Consider the following 19,241-nt stretch of genomic DNA (forward strand, 5'->3'; position numbering starts at 1 on the left):
GGCCAGCCTGGTCTACAGAGTGCATTTCAGGACAGCCAAGGCTACACAGAGAAACTCTGTTGCAAAAAACAAAAGAACCAAAATAACTTCTATAAATTATTACATACCAAAATATCTAATACTGATGACATGGTAATGATAGCACCTTGATCTTTATAGATCATTTTACTAGTATCAACTTCATGAATCAGTAATTTAAATTTATTTCTGTGCCTCAAATTCATGTATCAAATGTTTATTGACTGAACCATTAACTAGAGAGCTGCTTTAAGGCTGTTTGATATCAGTGAAGGTAACACGGAGCTAGCACTTCATTGGTCTTACTCTACCAATTAAGTGAGAAGTCACTTGGTTTTACAAAATGCATAAATTAGTTGCTATCATCAAAGTAATTATAATTTCAATATGAAAAGGGTACGCAGAGAAAATTAACACTTTACACACTTGGCAAAACTACCCCAGTGAATATTCACATTTTCTGAATGTTTCAAACATAATACCCAACTACTGAGTGCTGGTGAGTCACTTGAAATGACATCCTTTCCCCTCTTTGGTGGGCTGTGGGATGGTAAAGGAGGTAACCAGTAGGGAGAAGACACTAAGTAAACCTGTCACTTATCACTTAGTTACTTTAACTGTTTCACATCTCAGTGGGAGTATGAAGGACTTTAATTTTTATGTAATTATGATTTAGTTATGAAATACCAGTTATTTTCTCATGAGTTAGAATTGGAGACTTCTTACTCATTTTGTTCTATTTCCTGACAGTGTTTTCTAAAAACACCTTTCTCACCTCATCTATAATCGATAGCACAGTTGGTTATTTGAAGATTTACCAGTGATTCTAAACTAAAGGGAAGGAGACTCAAGATTTAATTTCCATCACACCATCTGTGGGAGAATGTTAATTGAATAAGCAGTCTTTCCTGTCAAAATAAGATGTTATTCCAAAAGCATTTATATACTTACTCATTTCTAAGAAAAGCTTAACGCCAATAGTGTCCCTTGTAGTCCTAAACCAAGTGACTTAGAATGACTTAAAACTTAGTCAAGCGTCTATGTATGTTGAACACAGTATCTTAAAACTAAGACAACTGAGAAGAACTAGTCTGTCCTCTGAAAATATTTTTTACCTCTGCTTTCCACTGTCAGAAATTGAGTACTGAAGGTAATCATGCATGATTATTCTCTTATATGCACATATTTGCCTTTAAGAGAACTCTGATAAAAAGTTATGCATTTAAAAAAAAAATCACACATGTGTATACATGTTTGTTAAACAGTTTAAATTTTATTGACCTCCCAGTTTTTAAAAAAATTAAAGGTCACACCTCTAGGTCGATGTACTATATACAGATCGTGCAGAATGAGTATGAAGAGATACAAATTAGTCATGCCCAAAAGATTGACTAGAGTACAGAGTCATCTTCATAAATACATATAAAATCCTTATGAAGATAGAAGGGACTGCCAGGTTTTCTGAGACACTTTCCAAAGTTATTCAAGGCACAAAATATACACCATTGTGAATATACACACTCTAGGCTTTGTGCCTCTGATACAGCCCAAAGATTTGGCTCCATGACTATTATAAAACTAAATATACTGAATGAGATTCTGTTTCTCAGGTGAAAAAGCCAGACCTATAAACATCAAGTAGATAATTACTCCAAAATATGGAGAATACAAATACAAGCACTTTATTTTAAAAAGCAAACACAAAAGATCGTGTAAATCCAAAAGTGTTAACTGCTTCCAAGCTTCCATTTTGGATCATTTAGTACCTATACAAGTTTGTTCCCAGGAGCTTATTATGCATCACTCGTCTCTACTAAGGAAAATGATTCTAAAAATTAACATGGTTTTCAGTATTTAAAATCTCACTATTTATATAAAAGCCTAGAGAGACCAATAATATCTGATAGCTTCAAAAGATAAACTAAGATAAGACTCTTAGGTGTAATCAACTTTACCAATGTTTGTCCAGGTCTGTTTAATATATACACAAGGAAAATATACTCACTATAATTTCTTATAAAATAGCAAGTAGGGAGTAGATGTAGGAGATGTAGAAGGGGAAAGAGAATTCAAAAAGTCCTTCTCTTCTGTAACTTTTACTTCGGAGTCATCAAAGAGCAACCACTTCCCCTCGTACTCCTTTAAGCTTTGCACTACATAGGAAATTTTGTTCTCAAATCCATTCATGTTAATGCCTGTTTGGTCACTGGATTCCTTGTTCCTGTCGGATTCGTGGGTCCCATTTGTATCATTAGTTTCAGAATTTCTATTTTCAGCCAATGCTGTCCCGGCAACCTTATCAGGATTAGACGCTTTGTTGTACAGTTCATAATCTGCTTTGCTCTTTTGTCCTCCAAGAAGTCCAACAGCTTCTACATTTTTTTTGTTCAAAACTTTACTTGGCTGGGCATTTCCACCAACTCTAATTGACACTTCATCATCGTAATTTTCAGCCATCCCCCTTGCTTCCTCCTCGTTCAGTGGCTCTGGCTTACCTAGTTCACACATCTGGTCAACCACAAAATTCCCTTTATCTAGTTCTAGACTGTTAAGGTCAGTGACTTTAACAGAAGCAGTATAGTGCCCACTACTTATGGTAATGCCACTGTGCATCACAACAGCAAATAATCCATAGCTGTCATTAGTCGGCTTTGTACTCCATTCTTCTAGTGACAGTTTAAGAGGTGTCAATAAAGGAGTGTTGATCTTGGAAAGTCCACCACCATAACAATCAAACCTTTGGAAGGAAAAAAAGGCTTCTTGTAATTATGTTTTAAATGTGAAATTTTACACACAATGTGAAACCAAGTATTAAGTCCTTAATGTTTAGTTATGAACAAAGACAGAATGAGACCTCAATTTTGAAAAAAAAATCATACACAAAAATATTAAAATAGAGCCTACAATAATAATAGTATACACCTTTAATCCTGGCACTTAGGAAGCAGAGGCAGGTGGATCAAGTTCATGGCCAACCTGGGCTACACATCAAATTCCAGGCCGGCCAGGGCTACACAGTGGGGAGCCTCTTTAAAAAAAGCAAAAAAAGAGTTTAAATAACTGGTATTTGGGTGTTTCTGTGGAAAGTATATTTTCTTCATTCTTTTATTAGATTTATAACACTAGGAAATAAGCAAAGTCTTCTATGTTCTATTTTTGCTTCATGTAATATATATATTAAAATGACTAAAGTAAAGACCCTACATCTCTTTGATGACATTTGAGGACTGCTAGGATGCTCTCATGGTAATTTCAAACAAGTCAATAAATAAATGTGGGAACCATGAAGTGTCCAATAGCATTTCAGAAAAGACAAAGATTATCCAAAAACATCCATTTTTATATCTATTTTTAATAGCTTTTGCACAAATTCTCAACTATAAAATTTCTCAAAGTTTTCAGAGATGAGTTGGATTTCCTAACTTTCCTTAAAACTGAGAAGAATTTTGCTTTGTTATCCTACCAAAAAAAGTGTGAGTGAGTCTGGACCTCTAATCCTTCAGTATCTGAGGCAAGAGGACAGCTGCATGTTGAGGCCACCATAACTATAACAGTGAATGAAACCCTGTCTCGGAGAAGGGGACGGACGGGAAATTTAAAAAAAAAAAAGGAATATTAAAGCTTTCTCCCCTTCAGGCAGTCCCACTGAGGTGGAATACTATTACTAGCACCTACATGACTTTGAAAGGATAGATCTGAGAATTGTGCTGGTTTTTTGTGGGGTTTGGCTCTTTGTTTTCTTTTTAGTTCTAGAGATCAAATCCAGGACCTCATCTTTGTTAGACAAGCACTACCTGAGCTGTGTGGCCAGCCCCCAAAAGTGTATTTATGTATTTATGCCCAAACAACCCGCCTGCTAAGAGCAGAGTGGTTCTTACAGTGACTTCACACAGCACTGAAACAAAGTTACTGCTTCCCTCCGTTTGCTCACAATACTCACTCCAGGCCACTAGCAGCAAAGCACTTCAGATGGATAGTGATAACTTCAGGCATTTTATCAAATAAGAGACTTCGCTCTGCTTCTGTATAATGATGGCAATTTTCACAAAAATATTTATCTTCCCCTACAATTCTCTCCACTGAAGCAAACTGTGAAATTGCCCATCTCAAGGTCTTCATTTCTGTTTTTGGCTCTGGAGAAACTGTAAAACAGAATTGTTCACTCATAATATCTTTCAGACAGTCAAAAATTAACAAAGTTCCATGTGCAATATTATTCAGTTTCAAATAACCCATCCCCAACATCTAAAGAGATTTCTTTTACTTTCAGTCATCCTAAAGTACACATACATGTCTTCTAAGCATCATTAGCCAAGAAGGAAAAAGAAAAAAATATTAGGCACAGCAAAAGCCAAGTCAACCCAGTCCGTGCTCAGTCTAAGTCAACTGCCAGTATTCTCCAGGTAAGTAAAGCCAGTCTCATGATTCCTCAGGACATTCCACACTTTTCATGGTTTATACTGAACACAACAGTGGCTCAAGTATTAATTTTCAAATTATCGCCGGGCGGTGATGGCGCACGCCTTTAATCCCAGCACTCGAGAGGCAGAGTCAGGCAGATCTCTGTGAGTTCGAGGCCAGCCTGGTCTACAAAGCAAGTTCCAGGAAAGGCACAAAGTTACACAGAGAAACCCTGTCTTGAAAAACCAAAAAAAAAAAAAAAAAATTACCCCAGTTACCAAAATCTTAAGAACTCAAATGTTAAAGTATTTCATTTTTGCAGTCCAACATTTTACATTAAAATGCTACAGTTTCATAAATGGAATTAGCAAGTGGTGCAATAGAAAACAGAAAAGCTATATATTATATACCAAGACACAATACTATATATTATGTACCAAGGATACTACACTATTCTGGAGAAAACTAACTAGCCCATGGTCCACACCGGCTCCCACTTGCTTACTTTCAGAGCTCTCCTCAACTTTAGAAAGCTCATCTTCTTGAACCGGGACACTAATATCCTGAAAATCTTCTCTTCTTTCTGTTAAACTTTCACATTCCAAACAGCGAGTCCTTAATACTAGCTGACCTTGAAATAATTTCTCTACGAGTTCAAAACCAACTTGTTCTGCACCTAAAATAAAAACAGGAAAATTAAGTGTACACAGATTTGTTTTTCAGTATAGTCCAAGTCAACAATTTCTCACTGAAATAAAGTATATCATGAATGAATACAAGACCCATTTTCACATCTAATTAAGCAGTGCCTTATTGATGAAATGTAGTTACTACCAAAAAAATTTTTACATAGAAATTACTATCCTTAGTCTTCAACTTGCTTCCTAAAGACATGTCCTTATAGAACTGCCCCAGAGAAAGAAAACAACTTTGGTACAATCATCAACCACATTAACTACAGATTTTTCCCTAAGATGCATACATGTATAAACAAAATCTCAACTAAGATTCACTGAATGTGTCCCTTATGAGTTTATGTCATACTGTGTACATAAAAGGGGAGGAAGGACAGAAATACCACAGCTTTTCCATTAAAAATATATTGAACTTCCCTAGTTTAGAAACCATCAAGCAAAATAATCTTAACGTTAATAACAAGAGCATTACATAATACATGTTCACACACTCAAGCACGCTTTAAACACTGCAGTTGACATCTAATGGTAAATTACCTCAAAACAAAATCTCAAATATTGTGTATTTCTATAGCTATTAATATCCCAACTTGTCCATCTAATAACTACACTGACCTTTGTTTATGGGCTTAACTTCACTAACGTTCACAGGTTTAACACTGCTTCCTGGAGATTCGAGAATACCACCATTGGCCATGTTCTCACTTTCATTCTTCCCTAAGTCCTCTTCCAGGTCATACTCGTTCTCTTTAGGTTGTCCTTTGGATCGCTGGTTTGTTGTTATTTTCCCCAGACTACAGAACTTAGAAAGAATGCTGGGCTGCTTAGTTGTAGACTTTAGCCAATTGATTTTAACTTTTGATTTCTTTTGAGAGGGTCTTGCACTCTCATTTTCAGAAACACATTTGGGGATGGTTTTAGAAATCTCAACTGTGTCACCTGTAGCTTTTCTTTTTGATCTAGTTTGTCTCTGGTTCTCTTCCAATGACTGGGGTTCCTTGGACAATTTAACTTTTTTCTTCAGGTTACCAGACTCACTGTCACTTTTTCTTTTCCAGTTTCCTTTTGGGAGTTTTTCTTTAAAGTCCTCCGAATTCCTCATACTGTCCATCTCCGTGCTGTTGACTCCACTCATTTCTTCTTTCTGATGAGATTTTTCTTCTACCTTAGTAGATAATTCAGCCAAGTTTTTCACTTCTTCTTTTTTTAGGAGTTGACATGTTTCTTGAATGTTTCCCAGAATACACTGTAGCACTTCCTGTGCATCATGCTGTAGATATCCTTCATACATAGGGTTGAGTTCCCTATGAATAGAAGTATTCATTTTTAGCTAATCCCAGATTTGTATAGTAACATAAAATTTTTCTATTTTAAATATCTATTAGGTATTCTAATTTGAAACCTCTTACCTAAATTTACAGTTAAAAGTAAAAACCAATTTTACTGTATTTTTTACTTTCAATACCGTAACCCTCTTCTAAATATTATGAATAACTAATGCTGACTTTTTTTTACCATATACCAGGTTTTATTAAAAATGCTGTGCGTGTCCCTCACAGTAACTGCTATTACTAGTTATTACTGACAGATGCCACAAGGTTAAATAACTTGCCTAATAGAGTCATAAAAGATGCAAAGTGAGGGTCCAGAATCAGCTCTTGGCCACCTTTTTATAATGCCTTTAAACAAAGGTAAATAAATGTCCTGTGTGTATATCTATTCAAAAACTAAAAGACTTTTTTTGTAAGGTCTCATTATGAATTTTTTTCAATGTTATTATACATTTAGAACTTGGAGTTTTTACACATCGACATGTTCTGTATACAGACCTGCAGTTTCTAATCTGAAATCCTTAGGACCACATGTGTTCAAGAATTCTGGTATTTTCACTTTCAAATGGCAATATGAGTCTACAGTTCAATGATAGAGTATGTGCTCTAGCATGTACAAGGCCTGGGTTCAATCCTCAGTACCACAAAAATGAGTAATGAGTATAAAGAACTGTAAAGTTGTGTTAGAGAGGCTATATAGCACAGAAATAAAAGTATGAATCATCAACATATGGGGCAGTACCCTATAATCACACATCAGTCTTTTGACAGAAAATTTACTAATTCATATCAGGAAGAACTATGAGTAAAGAATATAAATAGGCTAATATAAATTTGATCTAATTTAGTATCATTTATATTTAAAAATTAATTTTCAAAACCTCTGGGATATAAAAGGCCGTGAGCCTAGAGCTTCACTTTTCTTGGCATTTATTCCTATTTATTCCTATATCACTCTCATCTAAAGACAGAAACATATATAAAGAACTGTAAAGTTGTGTTAGAGAGGCTATACCTGAGTGTGTTAAGCAGTCGCCTTGGCTGTGTAGCAAGTTCATCTGTATATTTCTCTGGATTTAAGAGAAAACTAGCCTGAAGCTGTTCAACTGAAATTATTAAGGACTGTAAACTGCATATAAGCTCATAACTTGCCAAAGGATCTTCTTTGCAGCTTCCCTATCAAGGAAAAAAAAAATTAAATAAGTACCTCTTTACTTCTTAGTCTCACTGAACAATGGAGCTCTTCTAATTTTAATTTCAGTACAACAAATATTCTATTAAGCATACAGGTCAACTTTTTTCTTAATTTTAGAGTTTTTCCAGTTGCTTTCTAAATGGAAAGTAATTTTCTAATCAGTTTTCTTTTAATATATTTCTTTGCAATTGAGGCTAGGGAATTGGAATTTCCCTGATCTACTAACTAATGCATAAAAATAAAACAGAAAAAAAAACTATACAAAACTGAATAATCTGGTAAACTCTTTTATCAGAATGAAAAATACTGACAATATACAATACTGAAAAGCTTAATTCTTGTTTATAAATTAACAGAAATCTTCTGCCACCACTGTCCTGAACTCTCAAGAATCTATTACCTTTTATTTAACATTAATACTAATCTATTAACCTTGTATTTATTTAACAAATAAATTTAACTCCTCCCATTAGTTTCTTGTTTGTGTGAGTTGTTTTTTGTTGTTGACAGGGTCTCACTGTGTAGCCCTGTCTGGCCAAGAAATCACGTTAGAGACAAAACCAGACTTGGCCTCAGCCTCAGAGATCCACCTGTGCCTGCCTCCCAAGTGCTGGGACAAAAGGTGTGCACCACCTGCATGGCCTTCCCCTTAGCTTATGTTGCTTTTTAATTTTTTTTTTTCTTATTACCTTATCTTTCTGATTAGAGTCATCCTTCAGAGCTTCTTTCTTCCTTGAAATAATATTAAATAAGTGCTTCACTCCGGACTTAAAACCAGGACAAAAGTATAACACCTACAAAAGGGAGAGGATCTAAGTACTGAGCAAACAATACACCTAGAATCACTAACGCCTTCTGTAGGGCAATTTTAATGTCTATCACCTAACACTCAGACATTAAGACCCTTAATCAAAACTTATTTTCTCTACTCCATCAGTTCTAACCCACTGTTCCCTCAGTAGCTCTTAGCTCTGAATGTAGGTAGATATATTAATAAGATTAAGATTACAAGGACAAAAAAAGCAAACAGAAAATTTTAAGGGCACACAAAATAACAGAAGTTTTTAAGTGGACACAGCACCAGGAATGAAGCAGAAAAGAAGAAAAAAAATGGTTTGGTATCTTCTTCTTACTTAATCTAGCCAATTTTAATATCTCACCTTTATTTTTTTCTTAGCCCACGGGAAGTTTAGTAATGTGCAGTTTAGAGTATTATTATAGCCTGATTTGGTTTGAAAGGTAAACAAAGTACAGACAAAGCCATTCAATAATCTAAAATTTTCAGAACCATTAAACATGACTTCATTTTACCTGAAGAATACTATTCAGATAGCAAGTGTTGCCAAGATTATTCAGTCCCACAAATGGTAACAGGTTTTCTCTCTTCTCACAGTTTATTGGTGAGGACTGGGCTGCAGGAACAACTTGGTCACTATTAATACACAGGGAAGAAAAGATACAAAGAAGTGGCATCTTAAAGTGAAAATGCTACTGTCCTAAATTTAGGTTTTTTACAATACAGGTATGACATGAACAATCAGGTGACACTTTTAAGAGCAACCATTATAGATTCAAAATATATCATATACCCATTAGAGATTTTAAAACATCATATACTCCACAAACCTCACAATAATTCCCTTAAGAGAATGTTAATCCCACAAAAGTAAATGAACTAATATGGTGGTTTCTTTTACCTACTGTGACATTTAAATCACTTTAATTCTGAATATAAACCTGGGTATGAGCTAATAATTAGCAACACTATTTAAGGAGGTTATACTAAAGTCCTGTTCATAAAGGTTTAGAAGAAAGTCTGTGAGGAGAATTACACTGCTTCTCCACACTTAAATAGGTCATCTCTTTTCCATCTTTGGTGCTTGGGATTGAACCCAGGAGATCCTGGGCTATATACCTAACTCTAAACAATCACTGGGAAAACATGGGATAAAATCTACTTTAGTTACCCAACAGAGTGCCCAGTTGTTGAACGATAGACTCCAGCTACAGCAATTTGGAATATTCACTTTTGCTCTTTATTTTTTAATTTTAAAAAAGCCCTTTATAGCCGGGCAGTGGTGGCGCACGCCTTTAATCCCAGCACTCGGGAGGCAGAGCCAGGCAGATCTCTGTGAGTTCGAGGCCAGCCTGGGCTACCAAGTGAGTTCCAGGAAAGGCACAAAGCTACACAGAGAAACCCTGTCTCGAAAAACAAAAAAACAAACAAAAAAAAATTAAAAAAAAAAAAAAGCCCTTTATATTGTAATGAATTCAAATAAAACCATCATGCAGCTAGACTAAAGGGGCCACTCAAACCCTGTCCAGTCCTATAGGACAGCCATTATGAAGCAATGGAGTTCCACTTAGAGCTTTATCAATTACATTTTCTGTGCACTTACCCACCATACAAAATAATTAGCTTTATAGCCTCTTTTATGACTGGACTCATTTGTACTTTATGTGCATTCCTTCTCTCCTTATCTTTCTTTTTAGTGACTAAAGAATTTATGTGCAATTAGAAAGCCATTTTTAAAGTCCAGTTTCAATATAATTTGCAACTGTCCTGCTTCTGAGTAGTTTTGGAGTATAACTGTCAAGTCTTCTGAACCAAATCAAAGAAAACCCTGTTTTTATACACAATGCTCTACAAAATATCAAGCATAAACTGATAGTTTCAGTCGATAATTCCAAGTTAGTCTCAGTCACTCCCAACACTGATGTTAATGCTAATAAGTTAACATTGTAGAGGTGATCCTATAAGGAACCACCAGGACACATTAATTCTCATCTCATTAAATGCAAATTCATGAGTATTTTCTTCTAACCTGTGTGAACTGTCAGGTCAGTACAGAAGTATTAACCCAAGTTCAGTGTTCCTTCATTGATTCAGAATAAAGTACGGAAATAGATTTAAAATAAAATACATACATCTCAGATCCTCTATATTCAGAAGCTTTTTCTTCATTTTCTTGAGAATCGGTGAAATCTAAAGCTCTTTTAGTTTCCTTTTTCTGAAAAAACTTCAAAGAAAGTCTGTTCTTCTTCGATGGACTACCTCTTGAAAGCCCATTACTTTCACTAGGTATGACACCAGGCATTTTCTTTTAAAATTGCAAGGAGTTGACGAGAATTAACTTATAGAAGGCAGCTGTAATCACCAATTATATCTGTTAATCACACACACACAAAAAGATTGCATTAGTCTTCAGTTATCAGGAATAGGTGACAAATTAACAATTGTGAAAAATTTACCAAGAGGGCGGTACAAATCAGGACATCATATTTAAAAACCTAATGCCTGACAGTAAGTAGATACTTAGGGTTTATTGCTTAGTGGTTCTCAACCTTCCTAATGCTGTGACCCTTGAATACATACAATTCCTCATGCTGTGGTGACCTCCAACCATAAAATTATTTTTTTGCTACTTCATAACTGTAATTTTGCTACTGCTAAGAATCCTAATGTAAATATCTGGTATGCAGGATCTCTGATATGCAACCCCTATGAAAGAAAGGGTCATTTGAACCCACCCCCCCCGCCCCGCCCCCACAGGTCGCAACCCCCAAGTTGAGAACTGCTGGATTAAATGAAGCTACACCGTTTAACTTTCTTTAAGATATACTACTAAATTCTTATTACTTTAGTTAGTATATATTAAGGACCACATTACAAAATACCCATTTAGTAAAATCATACATAGAGGACAATAAGGTCATAGAATTAAGTAAAAACCCAGGGCTGGTGAGATGGCCGAGTGAGTAAAAGGCACTTGCTGCTAGGCCTGTCAACCTGAGCTCGATCCCGGAACTCAACCAGACACACACAACGATTAAAAAAAAAGGGGGGGGGGGGGTTTACACAAAAACCGTCTCTAATTATAAGGAAGTTTAAAAAAAAAAAATAACCAGGGGTGAGCCAGGCAATGGTGGCGCACGCCTTTAATCCCAGCACTAGAGAGGCAGAGCCAAGCAGATCTCTGAGTTTGAGGTCAGCCTGGTCTACAAATCGAGATCCAGGACAGGTACCAAAACTACACAGAGAAACCGGAGGGGGGGGGGGGGGCACGACACGACAGGGGTGATCGAGAACCAAAGTAGCGGTGGACAGTACAATCTATCTTTCTACAGCCATTTATAGTCAATAATGAATATACACAACACAGTCTCTGAAAGGCGTCAAGTGTAATTCACTACAAAAGGCACATATCTGGCCTTCAGTTACAAAAATCTGAAAGAAGCTACACACACAAAGCTGGAACAGCGGTTGGAAAACCTTGCTCCACGTCATGTGTACTTAAAAATTACTATACTTTAGCCTTCCAATTCTGTTTTGAAGCAAGGTCACACTGTAGCCCTGGCTGTCTTGGAATGTCTTAAGTGGTAAACCATGCTGGCCTGGGACTCAGAGATCCGCCTGCCTCGGCCTCTCTCTAACGCCGGTATGAAAGTTCTGTGAGTCACCACACCCAGCTCCAATTGTTTCTAAACTATGTGATTTAAAATTGCACTGAACAAGAACCTACCCTGTTTAAAAGTAAAATTTCAAAACGGAAGAAAAAAAGGATGTGGTAATATTTGTGATACTTTACAGAAGTCTATTTTTCATTTGGGACATCTAGAAGAAAAATATCCTTTTATCCCAATATCCCTAAAATACAATCAAGTTTCAAATGTAGGTAGTTACCTGAGTAGTAAATTGAGGTGCACCAAAAAAATCACTCAAATTCTACCCCTAAACATTTCACTCCAGTGTACACTGCATTGAATCCATTTTTTGGGAACCAACTCAGGAAGAACTGGATAGATGACAAATTTTCCCACCTTGCCCGCAACTTCAATTTTGTCTCTCCTGGCCCCTTAATGTTCCTCATGAAACATGATGAATAATAAGATGTCACTATTACTTAATAAAAACAGGACATTAATGTTGTGAATAATAAATCAGCCTTCCCTAAACTGTCAGAGTCCCCGAGCTTTAATGACTCGAGAAAGGTGTCTTCCTGGGAGCCAATGAGAGAAGGGAAAAGTGACCTGCCAGCTGAAATAGCGGACCGCCACCTCAGCCAGCCATCCCCTCGCGCAAACAAGCAGCCGGCACTGACGGTCACCGAGACCGTGACACTTTCCCGGGTGCCCAATCCTACGCTCTCGCCCTCCCTTCTAAGCAGGAGCTTTCGGTCAAAAGCGTCTCTCCCGAACTATATAAACCAAGCTTCGTACAATGAACTCAACGGTAAACCTTGACCAAATGACACCGGGAACCCCCAGTCCCATTACTTTTCAGATCTGCGTAAAACGACAGGATTCAACTTTTTCTTTCCGAGAAAAGTGTGAAACAATAAAGACAAGCTCTCGGGCGCAGGGTTAAGACACGTGGCGCCGTACACACTTGGGGAAACTGGAAGTCAAGAAAATGCGCGGTAAAATTTCGCAAACCCCGACCCAGGACGCAGCGATCGATCGCAAACACCTCTTCTCCCGGCCGGCGCTCCCGTTACGGGAGGCAGAGGCAGAGGGGCACAGGCTGCCGGGTGGCCGCCCCGGGGTCGCCGCGCCCGCCCGCCCGCCCGCCCGTCCCCCGCAGCGCAGCCCGGGCCTGAGGGGCCTCCCCACGGTCCGCACCTGCCCCGCAGCCGCGGGCCCCGAACCCCCGACCCTCCTTACCCGGTCATGGCCCTGAGCAAGTCCGCGGCGCCGCCGCCGGGGAGAGCAGCCGGGCAGAGTGCGGGCGCGACAGGTGAGCCCCGCCGCCGTCCCGGGAGAGGGATCGCTGGTGGGTGCCTCCCGCGCGGGAGTGACCATTCGTCCGCCGAGCGGGAGCCGGGCCGCCGCTCGGTCCTGCCCGCCGCGGCCCCACTACATCCCCGGCGCAGCCCGGCCGCGAAGGCTACGGGCGCACGGCGGTGGCGGCGCTCCCGAGCCGCAGGGTCCCCCGCTCGGCCACCGAGGGGGAACTTGGCGCGTTTTCCTCAGTCTCAGGACCCCCGCGAGTGAACCCCCGCCCGCGCCAGCGTCGCGGCTGGAGGTGGCGTCCTCGGAAAGTGCCGGTTCTCCTCGCCACGCTGCAGAGACGCGGAAGGCGCGAGCCGCCGCGCGACCGCCCCTCGCCCCCGGCGCGCTCGGCTCCGGAACCAGCTGGAACGGTAGTTCCCCCCCCCCAGGGCCTAACGGGTTCCGCAGTTTAAACAGCGCAGGCAGCGGCGCGGGCAGCTCGCGCGGGTCCTCGCAGAGGCGCGCGCTGCGCGGGAGGCCGGGCTGGCGCGCAGGAGCCTGGCTCACGCCCTCTTTTTTTTTTTTTTTCTTAATTCTTTTTTTAAACCTTCGGACTCGCGAGTTGAAGGGGTGGCAGCCTACGGGTCGGCAGATGGGACAGGGAGGGGCCGGGACCAGCCCCTCTCCCTCAGGTACTCAAACGCGCCAATCCAAGAGGAACAATTTCCAAAACCCCGGCCCTCCGCCCCGGCGGGAAGAGCCAATCAGAAGTACCCATACAAAAAGCCAATTCGGGCGCCGGGAAGACACTCCGGCCAATGACCAAGTAGAGGGAGCGAGCCCCGGCCCGTCCTGGTTGGGCGTGCGGCGTCCGGAGCGCCTGCAGCCGCGCTCATTGGCGCTCCGCTGCGCGCTTTCGCTGCCGGCGGTTAGAGTTCCGCTTTGCGTTTTGTTAGCGCCGGGAGGTGGCGACCCCGAGGGTGTGGCTCCCGGACCGAGGCCCGGGCGCAGGCCCGCCTCCCTTTTCTTTTTTTTTTTTTTTTTTTTTGGCGTGTGCTTCCTGGCAGAGTTACCGGAGAGACTCGGCAAATGGCTGCCGGGCTCGCTCGCTGCTCGGCGCCTGCCGGGCGTCCAGTTTGCAGCGGGAGCCGCGGGCCGGCCCCGGGCCGTCGGATCAAAACAAGCACCGCCCTAGACAGGCAGGGCTCCGCCGCACGCGGCGCGGCCGCGCCTCCGGGCTTGCTTTTCAGGCTGGTCCCTCGCGGCAGAAGCTTGGGCGGGTTCTGGCGCGGGCTGGTACCGAATGAGCCAAAGGCAGCCAGGCGGCCGTGTCCGTTTGGGGGACTTGGTTTTGGAGGCTCTACCTTAGATGTGAGGGGATCTCCCAGTGCGGTGCTGGCAGTTGACGAGAACTCAGGAAATCCGTCCAAGTGGGGGTTTGGTTTGCTTTTGTTTTGTTTTGGTGACCACTGTGTTGCCGGGCTGTTTTGAGGGCGGTAGGGATAACTTCACGTGTTACTCCCTGCTTTAGAGTCTACGGAGACCGACGTTCAGCCGGTGCTTTGAAATAATGTAAGTGGTAGGTAAAGAGGGTAACAGCTGTTTTAGATGGGACAGTCTAGAAAGACTTGAGGTTTGGGTAGTCAGCTCCGGGAAGCGCACCTTGAGAGGAATGGTCCCCGCAGAGGAAGAGCTGCTCCTCACAAATGTCGTAACACGTTGAAGCTTTGGGAGCTTGGTGTTTGGGAAAGCAGTGAGGGCAGGATGCTTTCAGCACAGAGAGTCTAAGGAAGACTGGAGGAGTGGCCGTGAAATGAGCGTTCATGGGGACAAGCAGGAGGCACATCTCCCCAGAGTCACCCTCAGCAGCCTAAGGAGTTCCTGTCAACTTTTAGGGACCTGCACAAAGTCCAAACTGGGATTCACGGTTTAGTCACAGAAACACATTTTCAGACCGGCCAGTTTGTGGAGCAGGATTGGAGTTTAAAGATACTTGGGTTCAGAGAGGCTCAGTGGAAAAGGTAAGACATAAGGGAACATGGGCGTGAGCTTCTTAAAGAGTCCCAGAGAGACCTGCACAAGTGTGGGGACAGTCGTGGCTCTCAGGCATTAATAGGATTTTGATGGTATTTGAAGTTTCTATTCGTAAAGGGTTTCTAAGAAACCGGAAATGACCTCTCTGGTTTCTAGGGGACTCCTGACGGGATTACGGTTGGTAAAGTAAAAATCTAGCCCACAGGGATACTGAGGGGTAGGAAAACAAAACTAATAGTTCATTTAAAAGTCTCACTTGATACCTAGGGAAAGGAATGAGGCTCTACTCAGGGTCAAACACACTCCAGCATTAAGCCTGGGACATGGTTACTTTAGCATTAAATACCTTTGTACAAATAACGCTATGTAGGCAGCCCTACAGCAAAGGCTTTGGAATTCCAGTCACACTCCAAGGCTAGAGGACTTTTCCCCTGCCCATGTCCCTTCCTGTAATTTCCCCCTTCTGACCTGTCAGAGCTCTGATTAAATTGGCTGAATGCCATCAAATAGTTCTGAACTAGTAGGTAGCAAAGCTTATAAAGTGAATTGTGAGCCAGGCTGTGGTAGCACACAGCTTTAATTCCAGCACTCAGGAGGCAGAGACAGGTGGATCTGTGAGTTCCAGGGCAACCTGGGTTGTTAACACAGATAAACCCTGTAGACAAATTGCTAAGCGGTCTTATTAAATAAAAAACTTGGAGCCAGGTATTGGGGTGAACACTGAAAGATCAGAGAAGCAGAACAAGTCACGGCTAAACTCACCTCACCAACTTCTCAGCCGATCCTGTTTCCTCAAACTGGAAGCGTCTGAATCCTCATCCGAATCTCAGCTGAACTGCTGCTAAAAGCTTAAAAGCCTCTAGTTCCTCGTCTTTCTGCTTCCTGCCATCACTTCCTGGGGTTAAAGGTGTGAGTCACCATGCCTGGCTGTTTCCAGTGTGGCCTTGACTTCACAGAGATCCCGATGGATCTCTGCCTCCCAAGTGATAGGATTAAAGGTATGTGTGCCACCATTTTCTGGCCTCTTATGTCTATCTAGTGGCTGTTCTGTTCTCTGACCCCAGATAAGTTTATTAAGGTGCACAATATATTGGGGGACACAATGTCACCACAAAACCCTGTCCTCAAAAATTTTTTAAAAGTGATTTGTGATGGAGAAGACTGGAACTCAGGGCACAAGCAGAAAGATCCACTTAAAAGGATGGTTCACAAAGCCAAGGAATAAATGGTGACTTGAAATAAGGTGACAATGGAAACATGTAAGTAGGAGTCACACCAGGTATGGTGGTGCACACCTGTAATTCCCTCACTGAGGAGGCTGAGGCAAGAAAATTACCAGAAATCCAAAGGTCTGGTGTTCCGCAGCATACTGAGATATAGTATATACCTATTATGCTAGCACTTTGAAGGCTCAGAGAATCATGAGTCACAGCCCATCTCAGCTATATAGTAAGATCTTATCTCGAGAAGGAGGAAGACCCACCAGTGCCATGGTGGTTCAGTGGGCAAAAATGCTTTCTGTGAAGCCAGAGAACCTTGAAATTGAGTGGAAGGATAAAACCAACAACTTGCAAATGTTCTCTGACTACACAGATGCCACGGTATGTGCCTGCACTCGCTTACCTGCAGTGACTTGTTGCCTGTTTCACATGAGACATAACTAAGGAGACAAAGCCAGAGTTAATACTAGAAATCAGTCTTAGGTTGTCATCCTGTGTAAGCCACTGGCCGGATCACATTTTTATATTAACAGAATATGGGGGTTTGAAAGAAAATGGCCCCCAAAGGGAGTGGCACTATTAGAAGGTCTGGCCTTGTTGGAGGAAGTGTGTCACTGTGGGGGCAGGCTTTGAGGTTTCCTTTGCTCAAGCTTCTCTCAGTGTGACTGTCAGTTGACTTCCTGTTGCCTCTAAATCAAGATGTAGGACTCTCAGCTCCAGCACCACATATGCCTGCATACTGTCATGCTCTTTGCCATGATGGACTGAACCTCTAAAACTATAAGTGAGCCCCCCTCAATTAAATGTTTTCATTTATGAGTTGGTGGTGGCGCACGCCTTTAATCTCAGGAGGCAGAGCCAGGCAGATCTCAGTTCGAGGCCAGCCTGGTCTACAGAGTGAGATCCAGGACAGGCACCAAAACTACACAGACTAAAAAAAGAAAAGAAAGAAAGAAACAAAGAAATACAGTATCCATATTTAGTTCATACAACTTTGTTCTGGAAGAGTATATGCCCAACTAAAAATAATAAAGGGGACACAGCATTCTTTGCTATATTTTTCCTGTCTTAGCCAGGATTTCTATTGCTGAAACAAAACACCATGACCATAGAACAGGTTGGGGAGGAAAGGATTTGTTTGGATTACACTTCAGCATTGCTGTTCATCACTAAAGGATATCAGGACAGGAGCTCAAACGGCAGGAACCTGAAGGCAGGAGCTGGTGCAGAGGCCATGGAGGAGTGCTGCTTATTGGTTTGCTCCTCATGGCTTGCTCAGCCTGCTTTCTTGGAGAACCCATGACTACCAGCCCAGGGAAGGCCCCATCCATGATGGGCTGGACCCTCCGTCATTGATGGTGAATTGAGAAAATTCCTTACAGCTGGATCTCATGGAGGCATTTCCTCAACTGAGGCTCCTTCCTCTCTGATGACTCTAGTTTGTGTCAAGTTGACACACACACCAGCCACTACACATAATCATGCAAAACAAACAAAACTGAAGTTTTCTCAGAAGGTAAAAAAGTGGAATAAGGACATCTTTTGGCTCTTTGAATTTCCTAGGTATCATTTGCCCCATGTGGTAGATGTGGGGGTGTGCTCTCCATGATCCTTTCAATCCTGGAGATCCTACTGCAACTGAGGCTGCACCTTCACCAATGGTCTCTCATGGTGCCAAGCCTTAGCTGCTGTCCATGACCTTCAAGACCAATATAAGCTAAGAAACTCTTACACATTACCGAATCCGGCTGCCGGCACGAGGTACAGCAGCCTTGGGCCTCTCTGGATCATAGGTTCTGTGTGTTGATCCTGAGAAAAACACTTCCCAGAAGATTTTGCTTCAATGATGCCTGCCTCTTCTTAATCACAACTAATTTTTCAGCCCCAGTTGACCTGAACCACCGATTCTTAGTTGAAAATACTGAATGGTCCCACTAAATTCTTTAGTGGGCTCTAAAAACTTACCTCTGAAACTTTACAAGCCAGGCAGCCATCATCTGCGCTGCTCTCAGCATTCTCTTTTACATTACTGCAATAATAGCTGAGTTCTGAACAGCCCAAAGTTCCAAAATCCTTCTACAATGTTCCCCAAAACATGGTCAGTTTTGTCACAACAATACCGCACTTCAGGAACCAATTTATTCTTTAGGGTTTCTGTTGCTGTGGTAACACAACTAAAAGCAACTGGGAGAGGAAATAGTTTATTTCATCTTACACTTCTAAGTAATGGTTCATCACTGAGAAGTTGAAGAAGGAACTGAAGCAGAAGCCAAGGAGGAGAGCTGTTTACTAGCTTGTTCCCCATAGCTTCCACAGCCCATTTTCTTAGATAACTCAGGACCATCTGCCCAGTATTGGCACCACCCATAGTGGGCCGAGCCCTCCACATCAATCATTTATCAAAAAATGCACTGCAGGATTTCCCACAGGCCAATCTGGTGCGGGCATTTTCTCAAGTGAGGTTCCCTCTTCTCAAATGATTCTGCCTTATGTCAAATTGAGAAGAAACAAAACAGCAAAAAACCTAACCAGAATGCATGCATATGCCAGCAGGCCCAATGAACATAATTTAAAAAAGATTTATTTATCCAATAAATAACTTTTTTAAAAAAGAAGGTAATATACTAGCAGATAT

General features: G+C 41.4%; 1 protein-coding gene across 1 annotated transcript; it reads right to left on the minus strand.

Moving 5' to 3' along the window:
- Positions 1–1,265: 1,265 nt before the first annotated feature.
- On the minus strand, positions 1,266–13,629 carry Usp1 (ubiquitin specific peptidase 1). Its single transcript, XM_052716313.1, has 9 exons — positions 13,305–13,629; positions 10,569–10,807; positions 8,952–9,072; positions 8,330–8,434; positions 7,461–7,621; positions 5,730–6,418; positions 4,925–5,095; positions 3,959–4,160; positions 1,266–2,755 (listed from the first exon to the last, which is right to left on the minus strand). The coding sequence occupies exons 2-9, from the start codon at positions 10,736–10,738 to the stop codon at positions 2,023–2,025; spliced, it is 2,352 nt and encodes a 783-aa protein (XP_052572273.1). The 5' UTR covers positions 10,739–10,807; positions 13,305–13,629; the 3' UTR covers positions 1,266–2,022.
- Between the last annotated feature and the right edge of the window lie 5,612 nt (positions 13,630–19,241).

This window comes from Peromyscus californicus, unplaced genomic scaffold (genome assembly GCF_007827085.1).
Source record: "Peromyscus californicus insignis strain IS unplaced genomic scaffold, ASM782708v3 Scaffold_5__1_contigs__length_169319896, whole genome shotgun sequence".
NCBI lineage: Eukaryota > Metazoa > Chordata > Mammalia > Rodentia > Cricetidae > Peromyscus > Peromyscus californicus.

Coding starts and splice junctions, on each gene's coding strand:
- Usp1 (XM_052716313.1), bottom strand. CDS start 10,738: ATGCCTGGTGTCATACCTAGTGAAAGTAATGGGCTTTCAAGAGGTAGT. Junction 8,435..8,951: donor ATCTGAATAGTATTCTTCAG/GTAAAATGAAGT, acceptor TCCCTTTTGTAG/GTGTTATACTTTTGTCCTGG. Junction 4,161..4,924: donor AGTTGAGGAGAGCTCTGAAA/GTAAGCAAGTGG, acceptor TCTGTTTTACAG/TTTCTCCAGAGCCAAAAACA.